At 35.0% G+C, this 22,962-nt stretch overlaps 1 protein-coding gene across 18 annotated transcripts in view; it reads left to right on the forward strand.

Annotated features, from left to right (window-relative positions):
• Positions 1–22,962, forward strand: part of ERC1 (ELKS/RAB6-interacting/CAST family member 1) — a 539,401-nt gene that overhangs the window by 273,919 nt on the left and 242,520 nt on the right. For 17 of the 18 annotated variants that reach the window (XM_049102528.1, XM_049102532.1, XM_049102526.1 and 14 more), the window contains one exon: positions 4,837–4,997. In XM_049102528.1, the coding sequence (XP_048958485.1) occupies positions 4,837–4,997 (161 nt within the window). Of the gene's footprint in view, positions 1–4,836; positions 4,998–9,500; positions 12,070–22,962 lie in introns of those variants that run through there. The other variant, XM_049102538.1, reaches the window with a different exon arrangement.

Genomic DNA, 22,962 nt, shown 5'->3' on the forward strand with positions numbered 1-22,962 from the left:
TAAAAATCTCAACTTGACGAGATATGAAAAAATTTAAAGACCTTTCAAGGTGTATTAAGAAAAAGGAGGCTTCTTTTAAAACATATTTATTGTTACTAAAAAGATATGTCTTTAAAAAAAAAAAGATATGTCTTTAGCCAAAAGTAATAAAAACCCCATGTTCCATAAATAGTGAGTCTTTATAGGGATTACATTAAACCTGTAGATCACTTTGGACTTTCAATCTGTGAAGATGATGTTTTGCCATTTATTTAAATCTTTGTTAATTTCTTTCAGTAATCTTACAATTTTTTAGTATACATGTTATGTATTTTTTAAATTAAATTTATACCTAGCTATTTCTTTATTTTTGATGCTATTTTAAATGGAATTATTTTCTTAGTTTCATTTTTGGAATGTGCTTTGCTTGTGTATTGACAGTTGATTTTGTATATTGACCTTATATCATGCAACCTTTGTATACTTGTTGATTATAATTTTTTTAGTAGATTTCTTAGCGTTTTTCACTATATAAAATCATGTCATTTTCAATTAGGTAAAGTTTTGTCTTCCTTTCCAGTGTGGATACCTTTTAACTTTTTGTATATTCTAATTTTCCTGGCTATTGCTTCTGGTACAATATTAAGTAAACATGGTGAGAAGGGACATTCTAATCTTGTTCTTGGTGCTGGTCTTAGAAGGAAAGTATTCCATCTTTCATCATTAAAGATTATATTAGCTGTGGGTTTTTCATAAATGCCCTTTATAACGTTGAGAACATTTTTCTTTTTCTCTACTTTCTTGACTGTTTCTATCATGAAAGTTTGTTGGAAATATATTTTTATGTATTAAACAAACCTTGCAGTCTTAGGATAAATCTCAATTTTTTAATCTCCCTCTGTTTGATTTTCTAGTATTTATTTGTTCCTATAATCAGAAGGAATATTCCTGTATAATTTCCTTTTTTTCTTTCTCGTGATATATTTTTTCTGGTTTTGTTATCAGGCTTTCTGCATTGTGATCCTTGTTTGCCACGATTCCCATTTCTCTTGCTTTCTGGCATAAATTGTTCAAAGTTCATCTTTTGTACATTTCTTCCCCTACATCTGGAATGAGCTCTGTTTTTAAGAAGCCCATTCACTTTAGTAGGAAACTATAATCTGGGTGCTGAGGTGCTCAAAGTTGTTGGCTCTCATTGCTTTTAACTCCTATGTAGTGAGTATGTAGGTGATGTTTTCCTTTTGGTTCTTGAATATATACATAGGGTAGGCCCTTTTTTTACATGCACGAAAAATCATAATGTTGGATGAAATAAGGTCAGAAGATTCCATTTATACAATGTTCATAAACTGATAGAATGAAAGTTATTTATTTTGGAATATATGTATCAAAGGCAAAAACAAAGAAGTGGAAGGAAGGGTTTAAGTAACAAATTTAGAATGGTGATGACCTATCAAGGTGTACTGAGGGCATACAATTGGATAATTGCACTCAAAAAGCTTATGGTTAGTGAGTATATAGATGTGTGGATTGTTCTTGGTTCTGGAATATATACATATTCCTTTTATATATATGTACTATTTCACATTGCTTATTTATGAAATTTAAAAGTATGTATATATTACATTGCTTATTTATGAAATTTAAAAGTATGTATAATAGGAAGCATTGTGAAATTATCTTTCCTACAATTTGTAAGTAGACTTTAATTTCTGGTCTTGGGCTTCTGGATGCAGTTGAGCATCTGACTTTTGGTTTTGGCTCAGGTCATGATCTCAGGGTTATGAGATCAAGCCCTGTGTTGGGCTCAGTGCTCAGCAGGGAGTCTACTAGAGATTCTCTCTCTCTCCCTCTGCTCCTCCTTTTCTTTTGCATGCTGTCTCTTCCCCTCCCTCTAAAAATAAATAATCCTTAAAAAATAGATTATTTCTGATCGTTTGCTGAGTAGACCAAAAGTGCCTTCCTACCATGCCTATTAAAGTCCTTCTGCAATTTATAGTGCTTAGTTGAATATCCATTTTGATAAAAATGAATTTTGACCATTACACTATATTTATTCAGTTGTATTTATATTGTAGATCTAAATGTGAAATGAGTTATTAAATAAAAGATTTAGAAGAATAGGATATTTCCATGACTTTGTGGTAGACAAAAAAATTTTCTTATCTAGTATACAAGAAGCTCTAATCATAAAAGAAATAGAAATGAAAAAACTAGTTAGCCCACTAAAATTAATAAAAGCTTCCCTAGTTTTTAACTTAAAAAATTAAAATGTGGATGGATCTTGAAGGTATCATGCTAAGTGAAAGAAGTTAAGAGAAAGACGAATAATGTATGATGTTACTTATATATGGAATCTAAGACAAAACAAAACAAATAAAAACTCATAGAAAAAGAGATCAGTCTTATTACCAGACGTAAGGGGTGGGTCATGTGGGATTTGGAGGAAGGTGGTCAAAAAGTACAAACTTCCAGTTACAAGATAAGTAGTAGGCAACTGTAGTAGTAGGCAACCGTAACAATAGTGCTCTGTGGTATAGGAATGTTGTTAAGAGAGCATATCCTAAGATTTGCCATCAAAAGAAGGAAATCGGGTTTTTCTCTTCATTCTTTTTATTGTGTTTGTGGGAGAAGATGCATGTTAGCTGACCCTATGGTAGTAATCATTTCACAATATGTGTAACTCTAACTATTGTACTGTACACCTTAAAATTACACAGTAATGTATGTCAGTTATTTCTTGGTAAAACTAGAAAAAAAAATTTTCATTCCTATTGTCGAAAGTGCCTTCAGTAAATTTTGTTATTTTCACACAGTCTACACAGTTAAGAGAATTGTAGAACTATAATTATACCCAACAAGGCTCTCACGGATATAACACTGAGTGAAGAAAAGCTGTACTTCAAATTATATACTATGTAATTCCATTTGTACGAAGTTAAATAGGAGAAACTAATGTAGAATGCTAGAGTAATGTGTAACTCTTCATCTGGGAAGGGGATTTGAGATGCGTTTCTTGGGGACTTTAATGTTTCATTTATTGGTCTGTGTTCTCATTACATTGGTGTGTTCAACTTAGAGAAAATTATTTAAGTGGCACATTTATCATTTGTGTATTTTTCTGTGTTTATGTTGTATTTCAATAAAACATTCACCAAAAATTTTAGATGTATACATGTATATATAAAGTGGGCTTCCTTTTGTTGTAGAAAAAGGAGGAATAAGTTATTTATACATGCTTGCTTAAGTATGTATAGAATATGAAATAATTAATTAATTAATTAATTAATTAATATCTATGTTATGTAAGAAACTGATACCATAACTTGCTTGAGGTAGTGAAAAAAAAGTTGGGAGGGAGATTTTTTTTTGAGATTTAAGATGAGTTCATAAAAGATGGGCATAATCCCATATTCTATTAGAGCTTTTATAAATGATGCTGTCCATTACTGATTTCGTGTTATAACAGCATACCTTGGTATATCATTTCAACTTAGTTTTAAATAAGATTTTACATGAATTAAACTGATTAAAATGGAATCATACTTATTTGCAGTTTTCGAAGGGGTGGGTAGTGATACATGTTTAATAAGTAAAGCTTGTAAATATGTGAATACATATCCAAGGAGAGCTGTATAATAATATATACTCTCATAGCAGTGTTCTCACAGCTATTAACGGAGAACATTAACTGGATCACTTCTGAAAAGATACACAAAGTAAAGTGATTTAGGTGCCAAAACACTAAATGTATCTGTTTATTATCAGTGTTTAACAGCTGTTCCCAATCAACATGGAAGCTTTGGTTAGGTCTAAGGTGCTAACATTCTGGGATCTATTAACAACTCTGATTTTTGTTCTATTGCATTTTTGTTTCTAAATTGTTCTCAGTTTTAGTATCATACAGATTGGTTTTATTTATGTAGAAGTCATTGAATGGCAAATCCCTCGTCTCTTCCTCTGAAAAAGCTTGTTGTCACCAAAATTACCTTTTGGCAAGCAGCAACCTGATGTAAGCTCTTGTGAAAGGTTCAGTTGGCTGGTTGATTACCTGGTTCAGATTGGTTTTGGTATTAACACATTTTTGCCAACATATATTTTGCTTCAGAATTAAAATGAATATGTTTATTTAAGTAATTCTAGTTTGAACACCACCTAGAATAAGTGGAAGTGACTGATGAAGTACATACTGTGTTCTCTTCGTTCCTTGTGTTTTTGAGTTCTGTTTCCTTTCCCTCAGAATTTTTTTCAAGTCTTTTCTCTCTCCTCTCTATGAGGTCATGTTAACTCTACCTACCTGGCTTTAGAACAAGAAACTATCTGATTGAATTTTAGCTGTTTTCTCCAAAAAAAATTCTTTTTAATGGTGTAAACAGAAAAATCTTTGGATGAATGAAAATTACTTCTTTGTGTTTATGTTGAATGTTATTAGTCAAGTTTATGTTTTTTATTTCCTAAAATCCTTATAGAGATATTTACTATGATTTTGTTCCTTATGTTTTTATGTGTGTTATGTTGTTATTTCCATGGAAATTTGTCAACCATTTCCAAATAAATTCTCTAAAAGGGGCAGACTATAGCAAAGTGTGACTTCTTGAACTGATGCCCTTCATGCACTTGTGTTTATCAACAAGGAAATGAAGTTCTTTTTGGCATAACCTGAGAAGAATTATAGTGGTGGGAAGGCCATTTTATTTCTTTATCTGGTGTATTGTCTTGATATATATGTTTGATCCAGCAAGAAGAGTACAGGATTTTTGATGTGTGTATGCGCTTTTAATCTTTGCCCATTACCTAGCTCCTCTGTCTTTAATTGATCAAAATGCTCAGTTTTTCTCTTTTCTATACTTATCATAGGTGGAGGAATTACTGATGGCCATGGAGAAAGTAAAGCAAGAACTGGAGTCCATGAAAGCAAAGCTGTCCTCCACTCAACAGTCTCTAGCAGAAAAGGAAACTCATTTGACCAATCTTCGGGCAGAGAGAAGGAAACACTTAGAGGAAGTTCTGGAGATGAAGTAAGTGTTTATAATCTTATTTTTTAAGCATGTGCTTAGTAGAAAATCTTTTTCTCATTGTTTTTATCATCTGACCCAGTTTATTATCACCAAAACATTTAGCTTAATTTTAATGCAGATTTGTATTTCTCACTCCTTAGAACAAATTTGGAACAAATTCTGGTCAAATAGAATTATTTTTGCCTCTTTATTGAATTTTGAAATCCAAGTGAGGGAGAGTTTGTGTGAGTGTGTGTGTGTGTGTGTGTGTGTGTGTGTGTGTGTGTATAACTATATCCAATTGCATCTCTGAAATTTTTAAAATCTTATGGAAAGTTCAGCCATATTGTTGAGCTTAGTGAGGGACATGACTGTTGGTCCTGAGACCGTGTGATAGCGAGGCACTTTTTTTAAAGCATTTTTTCTTATAAACACTTCAAAGGTATGCAAAAGTAGAGAGAGTAGTATAATGAGACCCTATGTACATATTCCCCATATGTAACAATTAATGTTTTGCTACACTCTCTAGTCAGTTTTTACAAATTGTCAATATTAGTAGAAGCTTGCTGTACATCATTTTCCCACTAGTCCCACATCTTGTAGCTCCCTGAGATAATCTGTTGTGAGCATATGCAGGTCAGCTAGTCCATAATAGATGCTGCTTTTTCTTTATTGTGGCACCATGCCCAGCTCTCAACCCTACATAATTATCCTGCCTCAGGTTTTATGAAGACAGATTTATCCTGGGATAGCTCAGTGACCCTTCTTTACTTTAGCAGTTATCTATATTTTTGTTGTCTTTTCTTCAGTTTCAGAAGAAATATTCTCTCTCCATCATAAGGCTAGCTTCTGATCTCTACCACATATTTGAAGCACAGGTCCTCTTCTCTGCAATCTTCATCTGTTAGTTTTCTCTCATATAATCTCTGCTCACTTTCTATTAGTTTCTTCTCTGCATAAATACTGAGTCTCTCTGACTTAGAATAACCAGACTTCTCAGCTCAGGTAGTGCTTCAGGCTAACATCACCTTTTCTTTTCTACTGCTTTGAACTATCAATAAATGTTGAGTTCCCAGATTACAGACTAGAAGAGGATCTTGCCATGATACCTTAGTGTGAGTTGTTTTCATGGCACATGTGATATCCTGACAGCTACCTAAGAACAGAGGAAGGAAGCAGTTGTTGAGTTGTCACCTGCATGTATAGATTATTAGGCCACAGTGCAAGGTTAAGAGATTCTAACCTTTTGGAAAAGCATTACAGATGATCTACTCTTGGAAGTGATGAGTATGTGAAGCCAGAAATAAATTTATATGCTGGAAAAATAGGGAGAAATTAGTGTTCTGAGTATCATCAGGATAAAATTTGTTAATATGTGCAGTTAGTGAAAGAGGTGTAAGACAAGTTTTTTGTCACTGGTAGGTGAAATTAAAAGCTTGATATTTTGGAAATGGAGTAGTAGAGTTAACTTTTGAGTGATAAAGCAAAATTATTTGAATGGGAGAGGTCTGGGAACCATTCCTAAAACACGGTAGGGGACAGAGCTGAGAAGCAAATTAAATCAGAGCCCAGAGGATTTAAGAAAATGGAAGAAGGATGGATATCATGTTGTGGAAAATAAAGTATCCCCATGTGATGTTCTGAAGCAGAAACAGGCCTCCCTCACTAAAGTCACAGTATTGATAAGTTTTGTTTTGTTTTCTCCATGCACCAATATTTTGATTTTTACCTGTCACATCTTTCCTGCTAAGTACAAGTATCTGTGTATAACAGAATAGTGCTGTATTTGTGTGGGAATTTTCCTTTATCGTTAGAACTTTGGGAAGATATGGAAGAAGTTTTAAACGAATGCTTGACTTCAAGCCATGGAAAGGGAGTTGTGTGTAATTGTTTTTCCTTTTTGGTATCACAGTGCTACACTCTATTGGGACTTCCCTTTCCAACCAGGTCAGAGATTACATTTCTGAAGACTACTACAATTAGCAAAACTATTTTTGGTGACATCAAGCACTCACACAAGGCATGGGATAAATTATTCAAGTATGTAAGAGAAATTTGTAAGTAGTGTAGAAATTTAGTAAATATTAAACGAAAGTTTTAGAAATAAAGTGCTAAAATCTGGCTCTGATAGATGACCTTGTCTCTCAAATCACTTTCTTCAGTTGCTCAGAATATATTCTGTGGCACCATGATGTTCTTAGTTCTATTTTTCACAAGTTTTATGTCATACAGATTTAGCAACATAAAGTTTTAAAAGTAGTCCTTGCTTTAATTTCCTTTTAAATTTCCCCTTGTTCCTGTCTTTCAGTTTCATATCTTAGTAAAGTGGTCATTTAATACCTTTCTTTTAATAAGTTATCTCAGCACTTTAGAAATAATCCTCTACCTAGATAATCTGTTGAGAGAGTGGTCATTCTTTAACTGGCCCTCTCTGTTTGCACTGCCCTGTAGGCCAACCCACATGGCACTACCAAGTCAAAGAAGGAACAGTTTTTACCTTATTTTTACCTCTGGAACAGTGAATTAAATTCCCTGTTTTTTAAAAAATGTAGATTTCCAAAGTATGCCATACAAATAAAAAAGTAATGATTCATAAAACCTCCATTGAAAACTGTAACCTAAACTTAATTATACACAAAATACTATGAATGATATATTGTGGGTTCTAATACAATCCCTTTCGATTCCTTTTCACTATGAAACTGAACAAGAGAATAGTCTTTCTTCTGCTATATTCTGTACCTATTTTCCATAGGTTGAGCAAGTTCTATGAAAATCATAGTTTCATAAAAATTTTTATTAAGCATGAAAAATGAGTCTTTTTATTCATAGTGCCAACATAGGGTGAGCTGGCATTGGAGTGTGAATGCAAGGCAGTGGAGAATGAACCAGCTATTCTAGAAATTGTACTACTCAAACTCATGACCTGAATTGATACTTAAAATTTACTATTGTTATTATAACTGTCCTCAGTTGGGGGTTCTCAATTTCTACAGTTTGCTCAGAATTCACTTCATTCTTTTGTTAATTTGTAAGGGTTTATTCCTTCCAACTAGTTGTATGTGATACCTGCCTCTAGTTACTTATGACAATTAGTAGGAACATACTTCCTGGAATAAAAGAGCCTGAATCTGAATTTATTAGCTCTGTGACTTCAGCAAGTTCTTTAACCACTCTCTGCCTCAGTCTGCTCATTTTTAAAATAGTAATAATTATTTCTGCTTCATAGAATTTTCATGACAATAAAATAAATTACAATGGAAAAAGATATTATCTTTCTTTTGGATATTGACTGTGACGACCAGATTCTTCACTCTAATCATGGCAGAACCTGCCATATTTTAAATGTTTACATTGTTTAATTATGGATAATTGAATAAGTAAAAGGAATTTTTCATTTTAACCAGATAATTTGAAATGTTGAAGAAATATGGGAGGAATGCACTCTGCAAGAGAAATGAAACATGCATATTTAAAGAATCTAGAATAAGAAAAGTCTCCCCGAGGAAAAGGCAGAACTGACCTATATATCTAAAAAATACAGACTTTGTTTTAGCAAAGCACTGGAATAGTCTAGTTTTCTGCAATAATCCTGACCAAGTCAGACCAAAAGGAATGACCTAATCATTTTTCTCTAACCCTACCATTTATAATTGTAATTTTTGAGCATCTGCAACAAACAAATGGTGATCCTGCGTTTGAAGACCTGTGAAACTGTTCACTTGGTAGCATGTTAGTCAGTAGAAATGCTTGAGTTGATTAGCCATTCTCAAAGGAACATTTTTATTGGCAGATCCCATGTTGGTTCTTCCTTTCCTTATGCTGTGGTTTTGTTAGCCATTATTTTCTTATTCCACTTTTATATTACTCTCCTTCCCTAAGAAAGAAAGGGTGTATTGGAGAAGGGGACAAAATAATAAAATAACAGTTATAATAACCATAGTAAATTTTAAGTATCAATTCAGGTCATGAGTTTGAGTAGTACAATTTCTAGAATAGCTGGTTCATTCTCCACTGCCTTGCATTCACACTCCTACTGCCATCCCACCCTATGTTGGCACTATGAATAAAAAGACTCATTTTTCATGCTTAATAAAAATTTTTATGAAGCTATGAATTTCACTATCCTGAAAACAAGTATGTTTGAGAAAGTGATGGAAGAGCTCTTTTGTTTCTTTGAGATTCCAGAACTTTTTGTTAAGTAGCATTCCACTAGTAAAGTTGGCAAAGATTTCAAATCCTCTGTGGGCTAAATTATATACTCTTGAGATGCCTTTTGGCTAAAGAAAGTTCTAACTTCACGAAACAGTAAATTTTCATGTGTACCTAGGAGAGTCCAGGAATATAATCTAAATTCTGAAATTTAAAGAATCTTCTAAGAAAAATAGAATATGTTTAGAATTAAGAAAGCAGTTGAAAATGATTACTTGAAAAAGTTCAGGCTATTTGGGGATAGTATAGGTTAGATGTCAATCTGTTACACCTTGAATAGTTAAAATGAGTCTGTATTTTTTTTTTTTTCAGATTTATTTGAGAGAGTGCAAGAAAGAGCAAGAGAGCAAACACTAATGGGAGGAGGGGCAAAAGGAGAGGGAGAAGCAGGAACAGGGAGCCCAATGCTGAGCTCCAACCTAGGACCCTGGGATCATGACCCAAGCTGAAGGCAGACACTTAACCAACTGAGCCACCCAGGTGCCCAAAGAGTCTGTATTTTAAATTATTTTATCTTCTGATATCCTGTAGTATTTCATTTTGAAATTTATTTTAAAGTTACTGATATTAAAAAAAAAAAAAAAAAAGAAAGAAAGAAAGAAATCCTGAGCAGCTGGGTGGCTCAGCGGTTTAGCACCACCTTCAGCCCAGGATTTGATCCTGGAGACCCAGCGTCGAGTCCCATGTCCGGCCGGATCCTGGTATGGAGCCTGCTTCTTCCTCTGTGTCTCTGCCCCTCTCTCTCTCTCTCTCTCTGTCTCTCATGAATAAATAAATAATTATTTTATTTTATTTTATTTTATTATTTTATTTATTTTATTTTATTTTATTTTATTTTATTTTATTTTATTTTATTTTATTTTATTTTATTTTATTTTATTTTATGATAAACACAGAGAGAGACAGAGACACAGGCAGAGGGAGAAGCAGGCTCCACGCTGGGAGCCCAACACGGGACTCGATCCCAGGACTCCAGGATCATGCCCTGGGCCAAAGGCAGGCACTGAACCGCTGAGCCACCCAGGGATCCCTTAAAAATCTTTAAAAAAACAAAAAAAGAAAAGAAATCCCAACTAAGGATTTATGACAACCTTCCAAATTAACCAGAAAATTAAAAAGTTATACAAATATATCCTAGGAACAGTTATACCCTAGTAACAAATTGAGGTGTTTTCTAAGTTACATAAGAACTTATATACTTTTTGCAAAGCCACATTTATTTATACCTCCATCAAATGCCCTTATTAGAGGCAGTAGACATATAATAAAGGTCTTATAGTGAACTTGGAAGCCTAAAATATTAAATTTTAAATATTCTGTAGGAAATCATATAAATTAATTTTTAAAATTCCTATACTTGAAAAAGAAAACAAAGTATGCTATATAGCATAACTATAAACAAGTAACACTGGTGGAACTGGTCCTTTGTATAGACACAGAGCAGAGTTTGTGTCTATATCAACTATCCCTTGGGACTTAGGGTCTTCCTTTCTAGTCTTGCTTAACTCCTTGATTCTGCCCCCTTTTTTCTACCATTATCTCCAGCTCGCTTATGTATCCACCTTATAGAATGTGTGATCTTAACTGTTACTAGCATCTTCCCTTATTAGACTAATAGTTTACTTGGGGCTCTGAGTTGTTATAGAACAATGGAAGAAATGAATTAAATATAGTAATTGTTAGAATTTTTTACCCCTTTCTGCTCCTAAACTTTGACCATGATCTCTGCTTTTCACAAGAGATACGGCATGTGTATTATGTTTTTCTCAAACCTTTTTATTTTCTTGAAACCTGAATTGGAATCAATTGCAAATAATCCCATGCCTTTCTCCTCCCTTAAAACTTTAATCTACCTTTTAGCCATTTAGAGCCACATATACTTTCCAAATAGAAGAAACCGTATTCTTCAAAAAATCATTCTTTTTAATCATCTTTTCATGTAAAGACCCTCAAATGGCTGGAATAATCTCTACGTAGCAAATAAAACATTTCAGATGAAGGGCCCCAAAGTACCTTTCTTTTTCAGGTTTTATTTTGCTTTCTCTGCCCCATCAATATATGTGGTTTGTGTGTAAGAATGTCCGTACTGTGCAAGGATGAAATCAAGAATATAGGTTATCTTCTTTCTCCCAAAGAGGAAAGGAATAGGATTATTGTCCTACTTCTTTTCATTTTCTTCTCTACTGGAGGTGTGGGAATGTATCAGCTAAAGAGCTAACTGATGCAGCTAGGTAAGCCTTAACCTAATTGCAATATCATTTTGAGAAAATCTGTTATATAATATACCAGGATGAGAACTTTTTTGGTTTGGGAGTTAAAACAAAGCGAACTTTTCCTTTCAAGACCTTCCTTTACAATGCCCTCAGAAAGTACCGTAGAGGTAATTACTCATTCTGTGAATGGATAAAATTTCTGTTGAGCTTTGGATGTAGATGGTAGTAATCCATCCATTTAACCATAAGATTTTCCTTAGAAGATCCAAGTAGGAGTATCAAAGATGCTCCCTGCAGCAAAGAATGTATTTACATTTGAACCAGTTTGCTTACATTATATAAAACCGGTATAGTAATACTTAGACCCACCTCATGATATTGTTGTGAGGATCAAATGAGGTAAAGTAATGGAAACCCTCTGAAATTAGTGAAGCTGAATATTTGCAAAGCAAGATATTCAGAATGGAAGATCCACTCTGTACTTAACTTCTTAGGTCTGCAGTTCTTTTATTCAGAAATGAAAGGGTTTCTTAAATCTCTAATATCTCTATCATTTAAAAATTGTATAGTTCTTTGAGTGACCTTCTGAGATGTCTTGATTCTGTAGTTGTAAATGCTCTGAGTAAATCTTGGAAATAACTTATGAATAAACAGTATACTGAAAAGAAGTTGGGAGTCAGATGTCCATGATTTCTTGGCTGAGGACTAGGCTGCACATTGACAGGAGACTACCCAGGGTTTACCAGAGACTAACCACTATGGGGATGAAAGTGGAATTGTGATACTAAAGGTAGAGTAGTGCTAGGGAATTTGAAGTTCCAGTCCATTCAGAGTGGCAAAATGCTTGTTAAAACTTCTGGCATCTTGCTGAAGTAACAGAAAGCTAGGTTTTAAGAATAGGGATCATGACCTACGATAAAGCCTGCTGTAGAGCCAGACCAACAAAACTTAAAGTTCCAAGAAAGTCAGGGAAGATTGAATTTGGAGGATAAGTCTTATCAAGAGAGGTTTGGGAAGTACCCTGAGCTTTCAGCAGATCAGACTAACAAAGGATAAATGTAAGACTACAAAAGTACAAGGAGGTCAGCTATTAACTAAATTACCTACTAGAATAGGGACACCTGGTTGACCCAGTGGTTGAGTATCCACCTTCGGCCCGGGTCATGATCCCAGGATCCTGGGATCAAGTTCGACACCAGGCTCACCACAGGGAGCCTGTTTCTCCCTCTGCCTATGTCTTTGTGCCTCTCTGTGTCTCTCATGAATAAACAAAATCTTAAAAAAAAAAAAAATTACCTACTGGAATAAAAATTAGTGCTCTTCAGAATAACATAACAGAATCCAGAGCCTTTACAGTGTATCAACTACAACATACTGTATTGGGTTTCAAAATTTGTCAGACATGGAAAGAAACAGTAACATATAACTCCTAATGAAGAAAAGCATGCAGTAGACATCAACTCCAAGAAGTCCTAAGAATCATATTTAACAGATAAAGACTTTAAAGTCACTATTATAAATATGTGTCAAGAACTTAAAAGAAAATGCCTTATCGATGATACAGGAAATCTTAGCCAACTAAGGAAAACTACTGAGAAGTAGAAATTTGGAAACTGAAATTTAATGAAAAGTTCATTGAATGGTCCTAGTAACAGACTAGAGCTGAAAACAGTCCATAAATTTTAAAAGAGATCAGTAGATAGTCAATTTGAAGAATGGGGAGAATGAGGAGTGTTACACAATGAATGGAGCCGTAGAGATATACTAACATACAGATAACTACACACAAAAAAGATAAAAGAGTAAGAAAGAGGCAGAAAAAAATTTTGAAAAAATAATGGCTGAAGTATTTCTCTAATTTGATTCCAAATACATAAATATAAGGAAGTCTATAGGAAATCTGTGTATCTCCTTATCAATTTTTTTATAAACCTTATAACTGCTCTAAAAATCTTTTAGAGGGGATCCCTGGGTGGCTCAGCGGTTTAGCGCCTGCCTTCGGCCCGGGGCATGATCCTGGAGACCCGGGATCGAGTCCCACATCAGGCTCCCTGCATGGAGCCTGCTTCTCCCTCTGCCTGTGTCTCTGCCTCTCTCTCTCTCTCTCTCTTTCTGTGTCTCTCATGAATAAATAAATAAAATCTTAAAAAATAATAAAATAAAAATCTTTTAGAAATAACACACATGTATTTACAGATCCCAGAAACTTAGTGAAACCTAGCAGGATAAATAGAAAGAAAACCACATCTGTTGACCTTGTAATTCAATTGTGGAAACAAAACATAAGGAGAAAAACAAAAGCAGCAAGGAGAAAACGACATACTACATAGAAAACATGATAGCTGAGTTCTTATCAAAAACATTGGAGATCAGAAGAAAATGGAACATCTTTTAAAATACTGGGGAGAGGGCAGCCCAGGTGGCTCAGTGGTTTAGCTCTGCCTTCAGCCCAGGGCATGATCCTGGAGACCCGGGATCGAGTCCCACGTCAGGCTTCCTGCATGGAGCCTGCTTCTCCCTCTGCCTGTGTCTCTGCCTCTCTCTCTCTCTCTCTCTCTCTCTCTCTCATTAATAAATGCATTTAAAAAAAATAGTTGTCTTTTAAGTAGAGTATGAGAAGAAAAAATTTTTTCTATATATGCCAACTAATTTGCCAGGTCTTAACCTGGCAAACCTGGCAAATTGGGAACTTTGGAGTAGACAAAGATTTCTTGGTATATAAAATATGTTAACCACAAAAGAAAATATTGATGAACTGGATTTGACCAAAATTAAAAGCAACTGTTCTTCAAAAGACACCACTAAGAAAATGAAAATAATTGTCAAAGATAAAAGATGTTTATGTGAAAAATATTTTGTATAGAACTTTCAAATGATAAATATCTATTACATATATGTTTCTATAGGATTTACCCCATTGTGTTACAGTCATTTATTTGCAAGCTTTATTTCCTTCCTCCGGACACCTGACATTTAGAAGTGTTGCTCATCTTGAATCTGTGCCTAGTACCCAACATATAACTGGCACTCAGTAAATATTTTTTGAATTGTACTGAATTATTTTTATCTTCAAAGTGAAAGTAAGTATTTTAAGAGAATATAAAGCCAAATAACTTTTTTTAAAAAGCCTTTGTGTTTGTCTTTTTTTACATGTTTGGTCTTTACAACACATTGAATATTGTTTAGGCCCAGAGTTCACCTTTTCTCTCTGGTTTAATAATTTAGGAAATTAAATATAAGATGCTAATTTGGCTAGGAACTGTTGATATGGAAAATATGTGTGATATACACATCAATTTTACACATAAGTCCTTCTCAGAGGGAAAAAAGTTGAACCTCTCATTTTAACAGAATATCTTGCTGTGTGTGTGAAAGTAATTGTGGCTGGACTCACTCTTTTTCTTCTTTGTCTTTTCTTCCACATAGTGATATTCTTATAATACCCCATCAACACTGGTATAATTTTCCGCCTAGAATGAAGTTATTCTTTCTGTTTATTTGTGGTCATGCAGTTTCTTATTAGAGATACTGTTGCTTTTTAGAGCAAAGTGGCTGGTTATTAGCTACTAGAGATAGCAAATACTTCTGGTCTTGAAATTAAGCTTTAGTTTCACAGGTGGTAGTGTACACATCTGGAGTGGACTTACCAGAATATATCTCCCAATTCAGGAATCTGGCATCATGTTTGGTGTTACCTTTCAAGTTCAGCGTACCCACAAATATATAGCAGTCTTTTTTGATATTCCTTTGTCTTTGGGTACATCTACCTCATATAACTTACCTTTTCTTTGATTATTTCTTGTTTTTTTGTTTGTTTGTTTTTTGCGTTTTTGGGGATTTTGGAGTTTTGTTTTGCTCTCTTTTTTTTTTAAGATTTTTTTATTCATGAGAGACACAGAGAGGAGAGAGAGAGAAAAAAAGAAAGAGAGATGGAGAGACAGGCAGAGGGAGAAGCAGGCTCCATGCAGGGAGCCTGACATGGTACTCGATCCCTGGTCTCCAGGATCAGGCCCTGGGCTGAAGGCGGCACTAAACCGCAGAGCCACCCCGGCTGCCCATCTCGTTTCTTTTTCTTTGTGTTTGCTTTTTCTTAGCTCAAGTATAAAACATTTGCAGCACTCAGAATTATGAAATGGTTAAATCTGGAGCTGGGGTTTAAGATTGTAAAAAGAGCAAGGTGGTGAAAATAAGATGATTCTCTTCTGTCATAAAAATGTATTTGATTCAGATATGTTTATGGATATTATTTATATGTTAAAAATAATCAAGATTTCTATTCACTATTCTTTTTTTGTTGAAAGGCAGACATTAGAATTATTAATTTCATATCATGGTTCCATTTCCCATAACATGAAATATAATAAAGTCTCATGTTACTTTGATCTTTTTTTATCTTTGGGAGTGAGCAGTGTAATCCTGATATATCACTAAATTAAATATGAAACAGATTAAATACTATCATGACCTTTCTAATATCCAGGCTTCTATTTGAAACATTTATTTATAACCAGTTCCTACTTTCAATGATAACATTAATCTGATTATGTTGTACTTCCGTTTACAAACCTTTAGAAGGCCCATATTTCAATCAAACCTTTGTAATTTTGTCCCTAGATAAATTTCTGGCTATGTATCCTTTTATACTTTTTATATTCATTCTCCAGAAACATCTAACTATTCATAGTTATTTTATATTCTCCTTCCCAGTGCTTTTGCTAAAAGCATTCTTCTGTCTTAAATGCTTTCTTCATAATTCTTCCTTTTGTGGTTACACTTTATTCTCACAGTTCACACCAAATCATATCGGCTATAGAGAAACCTGCCTAAATCTTGCCAATTCCTTACCTTCACAGAGCTCATAGACCTAAACACAGTTTTTTTGTAAAATGAAGCATAGGGTTCCATGGGTGAGTATAAAAATGGAGGTGCCTGGGTGGCTCAGTAACCTTGGTAGATTATGCCCTTAGCTCAGGTCATGATCCCAGGGTCCTAGGATTGAGCCACACATCAGGATCCCTGCTGCTCAGCAGGGATCCAGCTTCTCCCTCTCCCATAGCCCCTCCCCCTGCTCGTGCTCTGTCTTGTTCACTCTCAAATAAATAAATAAAATCTTTAAAAATAAATGGCCAGTATGAGTAGGGTACATCCTTGTGTATTATAAAAGTCTTTTGGTTTCCTGAGCTTTTCTCCTTAATCTCCTTAATCTATCCAAGGTGTGGTGGTTTCTTTTCATGAAATTGGGAGAGTACTCAGTGTTGATTTCACAGTATTACACTGTAGTAAGAAAACATAGTCTATAAAAAGTAAGCCAAAGAGGTGCAAAAATAGCTAAGTTTAATATAGAAATGTTTAAAATTATCCATTGACTGAATATACTGGCCTTAGACTGTATGTTGATTATATCTTCAGGCTATTATCAAGATGATGCCACCATTTCTAGGTGCTCTTGAGACTCCTCCTTAGATATAAGAACAGCTTTCTCAGAAGTCTTCTCCTCTCTCCTCCCATAATAGGCTTCCCTTCAAATTCATGTGGCCAGCCTGAATTACATGCCTAATGATTGGGAAGAGAAAAGGGGCTTACCATTTTTGCATTGTTTTAATTAGTATCTATCTACCCCTGAGGTCTGGAGAAAGGGTCTTTATCTTTGAGTCACACTGTGGAAGGATTGAATACATGAAAACTTTTGGAAGGAAGAAGACAGGAGGGTAGGAGTATGGATGTTGGTTTGACAGCCCAGTATAGTCTTCTACAGTTGCCTCCTAGTTGCCATATTTCAGTATGCCTTGAGCATCACTAAAGTTACTGGAAGGGAGAAAAAGGATGTCGATTCATCTGGAGAATTTGATACATGCCCTTATATTAAGAGAACTTCTGTTATTTCTGTGTAAATGTCCTTTAATACAGTTCAGTTATTTCCAGTTTTTACAATATTAGTTCTCCAGATTTTTGTTAACTTTTAGCTTTTTCTCTTAAGGATTTTTCTTACATGATTTGTAATTTTTAATAATGAGCTCATCTTCTGTGGGACTGCTTTTCTTGGAAGTCTTATTCAGATCAGCTTTGAGTTTGTGCAGGGACCAAATACATTTGTTGTTTCTGGATCAATATTTATATGAATCTCTGTGCTTAGAATTCTGTGTATCTCATGAACCTAATGATTTCCATAGATGATTATTTTCCCACCGGTAACTGTATACTCTTTGCTGTTCCACTGACCTGGTAGGCAAAGTTTTTCTTCTGGTCCCCACTTTACAGAAGGAGCCAACCTTTGTGACTTTTTTCTAGCTTCATATATGTAGATCATTTCCATCTCTTCTTAAGCCTGAATCCTGGAATCTCCTCCCTTGTCTTTCCTTAGCTTTTCAGGTCTGTAACCCAGTTTTGTACCTCTCACACTATTTTCACTTAAGCTCTCATCAGTGCTCTGACTTTGCGTTCTATGTTCATTCTTGACACTTCTGGTCTAGCTCATGCTTGATACCTCATTGTTACTTTCTGTTTTATACAGTATTTTCATGAGTCTCAAGCAGGAGGGGAGTGTCTTTTTATGTTGGCTTAGTTCATAAATATTTATCAGAATTATAAGTTCCATTTAAACCAAATTTATTTTCAGTATGTTAGCTTTTTCTCCTTCTCTCCTAATTTTTGGTGGCCTTTATTTTTGTATACATATTTTTCTTTCCTGAATGCTTCAAAATCCATAACAAGGGTTTTGATTGCTACTTTTTTTAAATTGATTGCTACTTATAAGTCAGAGTATGTGTTTCAAAAAGTTTGCTGTTTCTTAAGGTATGGGGTAAATCACAACTCTTAAACCAAATTTTATGTGGGAAGGTAGAAGAAACAGTGATGAAATACGTGCTTGCCCCTCTTCATCTGTATTTCTGAATTGTTATTTTGTTTAAGTTTTTGTAAAGTAGAGATTTACTTCTGCTTAAAAATGTTCATCTTTACCCACACTTTGTGTGTCTTATGGAATAGTTTATTTTTCCAATATACTATAGAGGGAGAAAAAAAAACCTTTCTGTTCTCAGCCTACTCATGATATCCAGCTCCTGTTGCTTTGGCTCACAGTTCATTCTACCTCATGATAAACACCTTCGTATCTCATTATAACTTAAACTCTGTAAGCTCTCCAAGCAGACTTTTAGAGGAAACTTACTGTATTATCTAAATGAGCCATGACAAGCCTGGGAGTGGAATTTACTGCTGGGAATAGACCAGGTGGTATTAAAGGGGCTTGTTCCATGTGGTAATATTGAAGTAGAAACTGAAGGAATGAACCTTTTTTTGCTACCAGTTTCCTGAAGAGATAAGACAGTCACACTGTGCTTGTGTATTTCCAGCTCTCCATGTAAAATTGTATTTAAGGATTCTTGTTATTTCTAGGTCTGATATTTTAATTCATTTTATTTTTATTTTATTGGCAGGCTTAATGTAATTAAAACCTTCAGTACTAAAATTCTAAGACACCAGGAGGTAGATTAAATTGTTGTTATATTATGAAATAGACTCTATAACTCTTCTTACTAGACATAAAGCCCTATTATGATGAAGTAATATTGTTTAAAGATGTCGATAATTTCCAGATGTGAAAGAGAGTGTAAGCAGTGTTTCTTCATCAAAACAAATACACATATTCCAGTTGAGGCTGTGCTAATTAAAAGAGTGTTTTCCCCTCATTTTGTCGTTATTCCATTTGTTAGAAAATATCCAAATAATTGCACTAAACACAAACTTTTATGCATTTGTCACACGCAAACAATAGAAATATATTGACGGTTGTTTTGGGGAGGTTTCATCTGGGAATAGTGTGGGTAAATACCCCCTTCTTCCCAGTCACCATCCTGGTAAGTACTGATGGACTCCAGAGCAAGAATGGCCCTAGAGACCATTTATAACCCATCTCTTTTATCACTGATTTGAGAGCTATTTTAGCAAATGGCAGCTGTTGTCAGTTTCTTCAGACTGAAAATAAATTAATTCTGTTTTTGTCATGCAGATAGTTAATCACATCAGTTAATTTTGAGCCAGTAAATACAGAAGGAATAGTAAAGTTTCCTAAGTGTTGCATAAAATAAGTTCTTTGTGATTTGACTCCTGAGTTAAGGTATTTTCTTCCCTTTTGTCAACCCCCAAAATCCTTCCATCTCCCACCCCTTACTTTGAGGTTTTCAACAGAATGCTTTAGTGAGCCACAGGCCCAGGAATCATGTTTGTCACGTTTTAGTACTTGGGATTGAATAGAATTTACTCCCTTTGAAGTTAGCTCTGGGTGTCAGCAATTTGAAGGAGTTTCTTCTCATCCTACCACTTTTTAGCTTTGGTGCTTACCTCTTGTATCTTTCTAATAATTACATCTTTGTTTTCATTTGTAAAGACTAAGATTGTTTTAGAGCTGTGTTTTGTCTTTATTTTAAACTAATACTGGAGTACCTCTGTGGTCACCAATCACTGTTTTGCTAAGTTAGTGATGCCTTTATGCTACCTAAGATTTTTTATTTAAAATTTGGGGATCCCTGGGTGGCTCAGTGGTTTAGCACCTGCCTTTGGCCCAGGGCATGATACTGGAGTCCTGGGATCCAGTCCCACATCAGGCTCCCTGCATGGAGCCTGCTTTTCCCTCTGCCTCTTTCTCTCTCTCTGTCTGTCTGTCTCTCATGAATAAATAAATTAAAAAAAAAAAAAAAACACAGACCACAAAATTTTTTTAAAAAATAAAATAAAATTTGCTCAAGCATTTTTTGCTTGGTTTTTAGGTCAGAGGACTCATGTCCTCTGTGGTATTCCTTTTTCATCTCAGCTTCTTAAAGAAGTGCTATAAATAGAGGCTTTCAACTTCGAAAGCACTGTGTATTTTCATTGACTAGAACTAAACTGAACTATAAGCTAATAAAAAGTACCAAATGAAAATATTATGGTATCTTATTGCATTCTATTGTAGGTGTAATGTAGTGTGAACAGACTAGCTTTGATTCATTGTAAATCCCATCTGAATACTGACAACATGGTTAAAAATATCAGGAGATAAATCCCAGAGGTCACATTTGTGGGAATGCTTATTGACATATGTAAGACCTTATTTCATTATTTAAAGAACAGCAGTATTGCTCTTACAGTATAGGGCAGTATTGTAGGCTGCGGCAGGGATAGAGGTAACATGAAAGGTGAGTGGCTGCTGAATTACAATGCTCAGTGCATTTGAGATTCTTTTTGTGTTTTAGCTATAAGCATATATATATATATATATATATATATATATATATATATTTTTTTTTTTTTTTTTTTTTTTTAAATTCATGAGAGACACCGAGAGAGAGAGGCAGAGACAGGCAGAGGGAGAAGCAGGCTCCATGCAGGGAGCCTAACGCAGGACTCGATCCCGATCCCGGGTCTCCAGAACCATGCCCCGGGCCGAAGGCAGCACTAGACTGCTGAGCCACCCAGGCTGCCCAGCTATATAAGCTTTTTTGCATGAAGAGTAGTGATCACTTCATAGGCAGTTTTCCCTTGGGCCCTAGAGTATTATAGCAGATTTGAAGCAGATAAAGACCTTGAGATTTTAAAAGCCTCACTTGCAATTATATTAAAGTGAGGAATTGGTAATGAAAAATAAGAACCGGGCAGCCCCGGTGGCTCAGGGGGTTAGCATCAGCTAGTAATTTTCACATCTGACAGATAATCGCTAAGTTTCCCCCACAAATTTAAAATATTCTTGGGATCCCTGGGTGGCGCAGCGGTTTAGCGCCTGCCTTTGGCCCAGAGCGCGATCCTGGAGACCCGGGATCGAATCCCACGTCGGGCTCCCGGTGCATGGAGCCTGCTTCTCCCTCTGCCTATGTCTCTGCCTCTCTCTCTCTCTCTCTGTGTGACTATCATAAATAAATAAAAATTTAAAAAAAATTAAAATATTCTGTAGTGCCCTTGTGAGTTCTCTGGGCCATTCAGGAACTGTGGTAGTATCATAGAGTTAATAAGATTAGCTAATAATAAGTATCGGTGGCATCTTAGTTCAACATTAATTATTGCTCTATCAAACTATAAAGGAAGTGAGTAAATTGTATATGAGGCAATTAATAGACTCTTCATCTACCTGTAGGGAGACAGCTCAACATATTAAGAACAGTGTCTTTCAAACTCCCTTTGACTTTGACTCCAGTAAGAAAAACATTTTACATCTTCTCCCTTTCCCGTTCTCTCTCTCTTCTTTCCCTCTTCTCTGCTCCTCTCTCTTCTTTCACTCTCATGCACACATATACACATAAGTGAAACATGATTTAACAGTGAATTTTCTCATTTACAAAATGGGAATTAATAAAATACAGTGTTGGGATGCCTGGGTAGCTCAGTGGCATCTGCCTTCGGCTCAGGGCGTGATCCCGCGGTCCCAGGGTTCGAGTCCCACATACGGCCTCCCTTGCATTGAGCCGGCTTCTCCCTCTGCTTCTGTCTCTGCCTCTCTCTGTGTATTTTATGAATAAATAAAATCTTTAAAAAAAAATTACAGTGTTGAGGGAATTAAATAAACAAATACATATGAAACACTTAAAACAGACTTTGGCTATTAACTTCCACTGTATTATTTATTATTAGAATCTTAATTGAATAATCCCAACAAATAATCCCCAAATATCCTAATGAGGTTAGGACTTTTGGGAATTGGGGAAAAAACAATAATTTCAACCTCTAAAAGTGGCACTGTATATGTAGTTAAAGGGCCACATTTTTTTCTGGATTTTTACTCCCAGGCAGATAAATTTGGTATCCCTTGACAAAGATTTTCTGGATTTTTAAAATTGATTAATTTATTTATTTATTTTAGATTTTCTGGATTTATACTTCTGAATTTGGATCCAGTTAAGAGATAGAGAAGTCAGATCAAGGGAGATGGAAATGTTATTTTTATACTGTTAAAGCTGATGAGCATAAATGACTTTATATTTGCAACCAAGTGGCCTTTCTAATATTTTACTCCTGAATTAGACAGATCTACACACTAGCACAGCCAGTTAACTGTAGATGTTTTACTACATGGCAGAGAGAACAGGATGTACTTTCTACATAGACAAATCAGAGGAAAGGAGAGCATTAGAGGCGAAACAAGCATGTGTATCTCTTTGTTTAAGACTTGCCAGTCAGCTCTCAAGGGAGTGAGATTGGGAACAGAGACATAGAAATATGAAGAGTGAGTAATATTACCCTAACAATGGGAATATCTTGCAGGGATATAGGAAGCCCATGATCAAGTTTGTATTTCATAACTTTTAGCAATTAGGTATCTTTGCTAGTATGAACTTTAAGGATAGACACATCAAGATTTGAATCTTGCCAGTCTCATTTAATTGTACTGGCTTGGGCAACCTAGAATTTCGAGGAGCCTTAAAAGAGATCCAGCTGCTTTGTCAGAAAAATTGACCACTCACTTCTCTTCCCTGTTCCATTCATACACTTTTAAATTTACTAATGTTTGCTTGTTATTGACCTACAATAAAAATCTGCAATCACAAACCTCTCAGTGAAGCAAAGCTGAGGACCAGATCATTTCACCGATGTGAATT

The sequence above is a fragment of the Canis lupus genome, chromosome 27, assembly GCF_003254725.2.
Source record: "Canis lupus dingo isolate Sandy chromosome 27, ASM325472v2, whole genome shotgun sequence".
Classification (NCBI taxonomy): domain Eukaryota; kingdom Metazoa; phylum Chordata; class Mammalia; order Carnivora; family Canidae; genus Canis; species Canis lupus.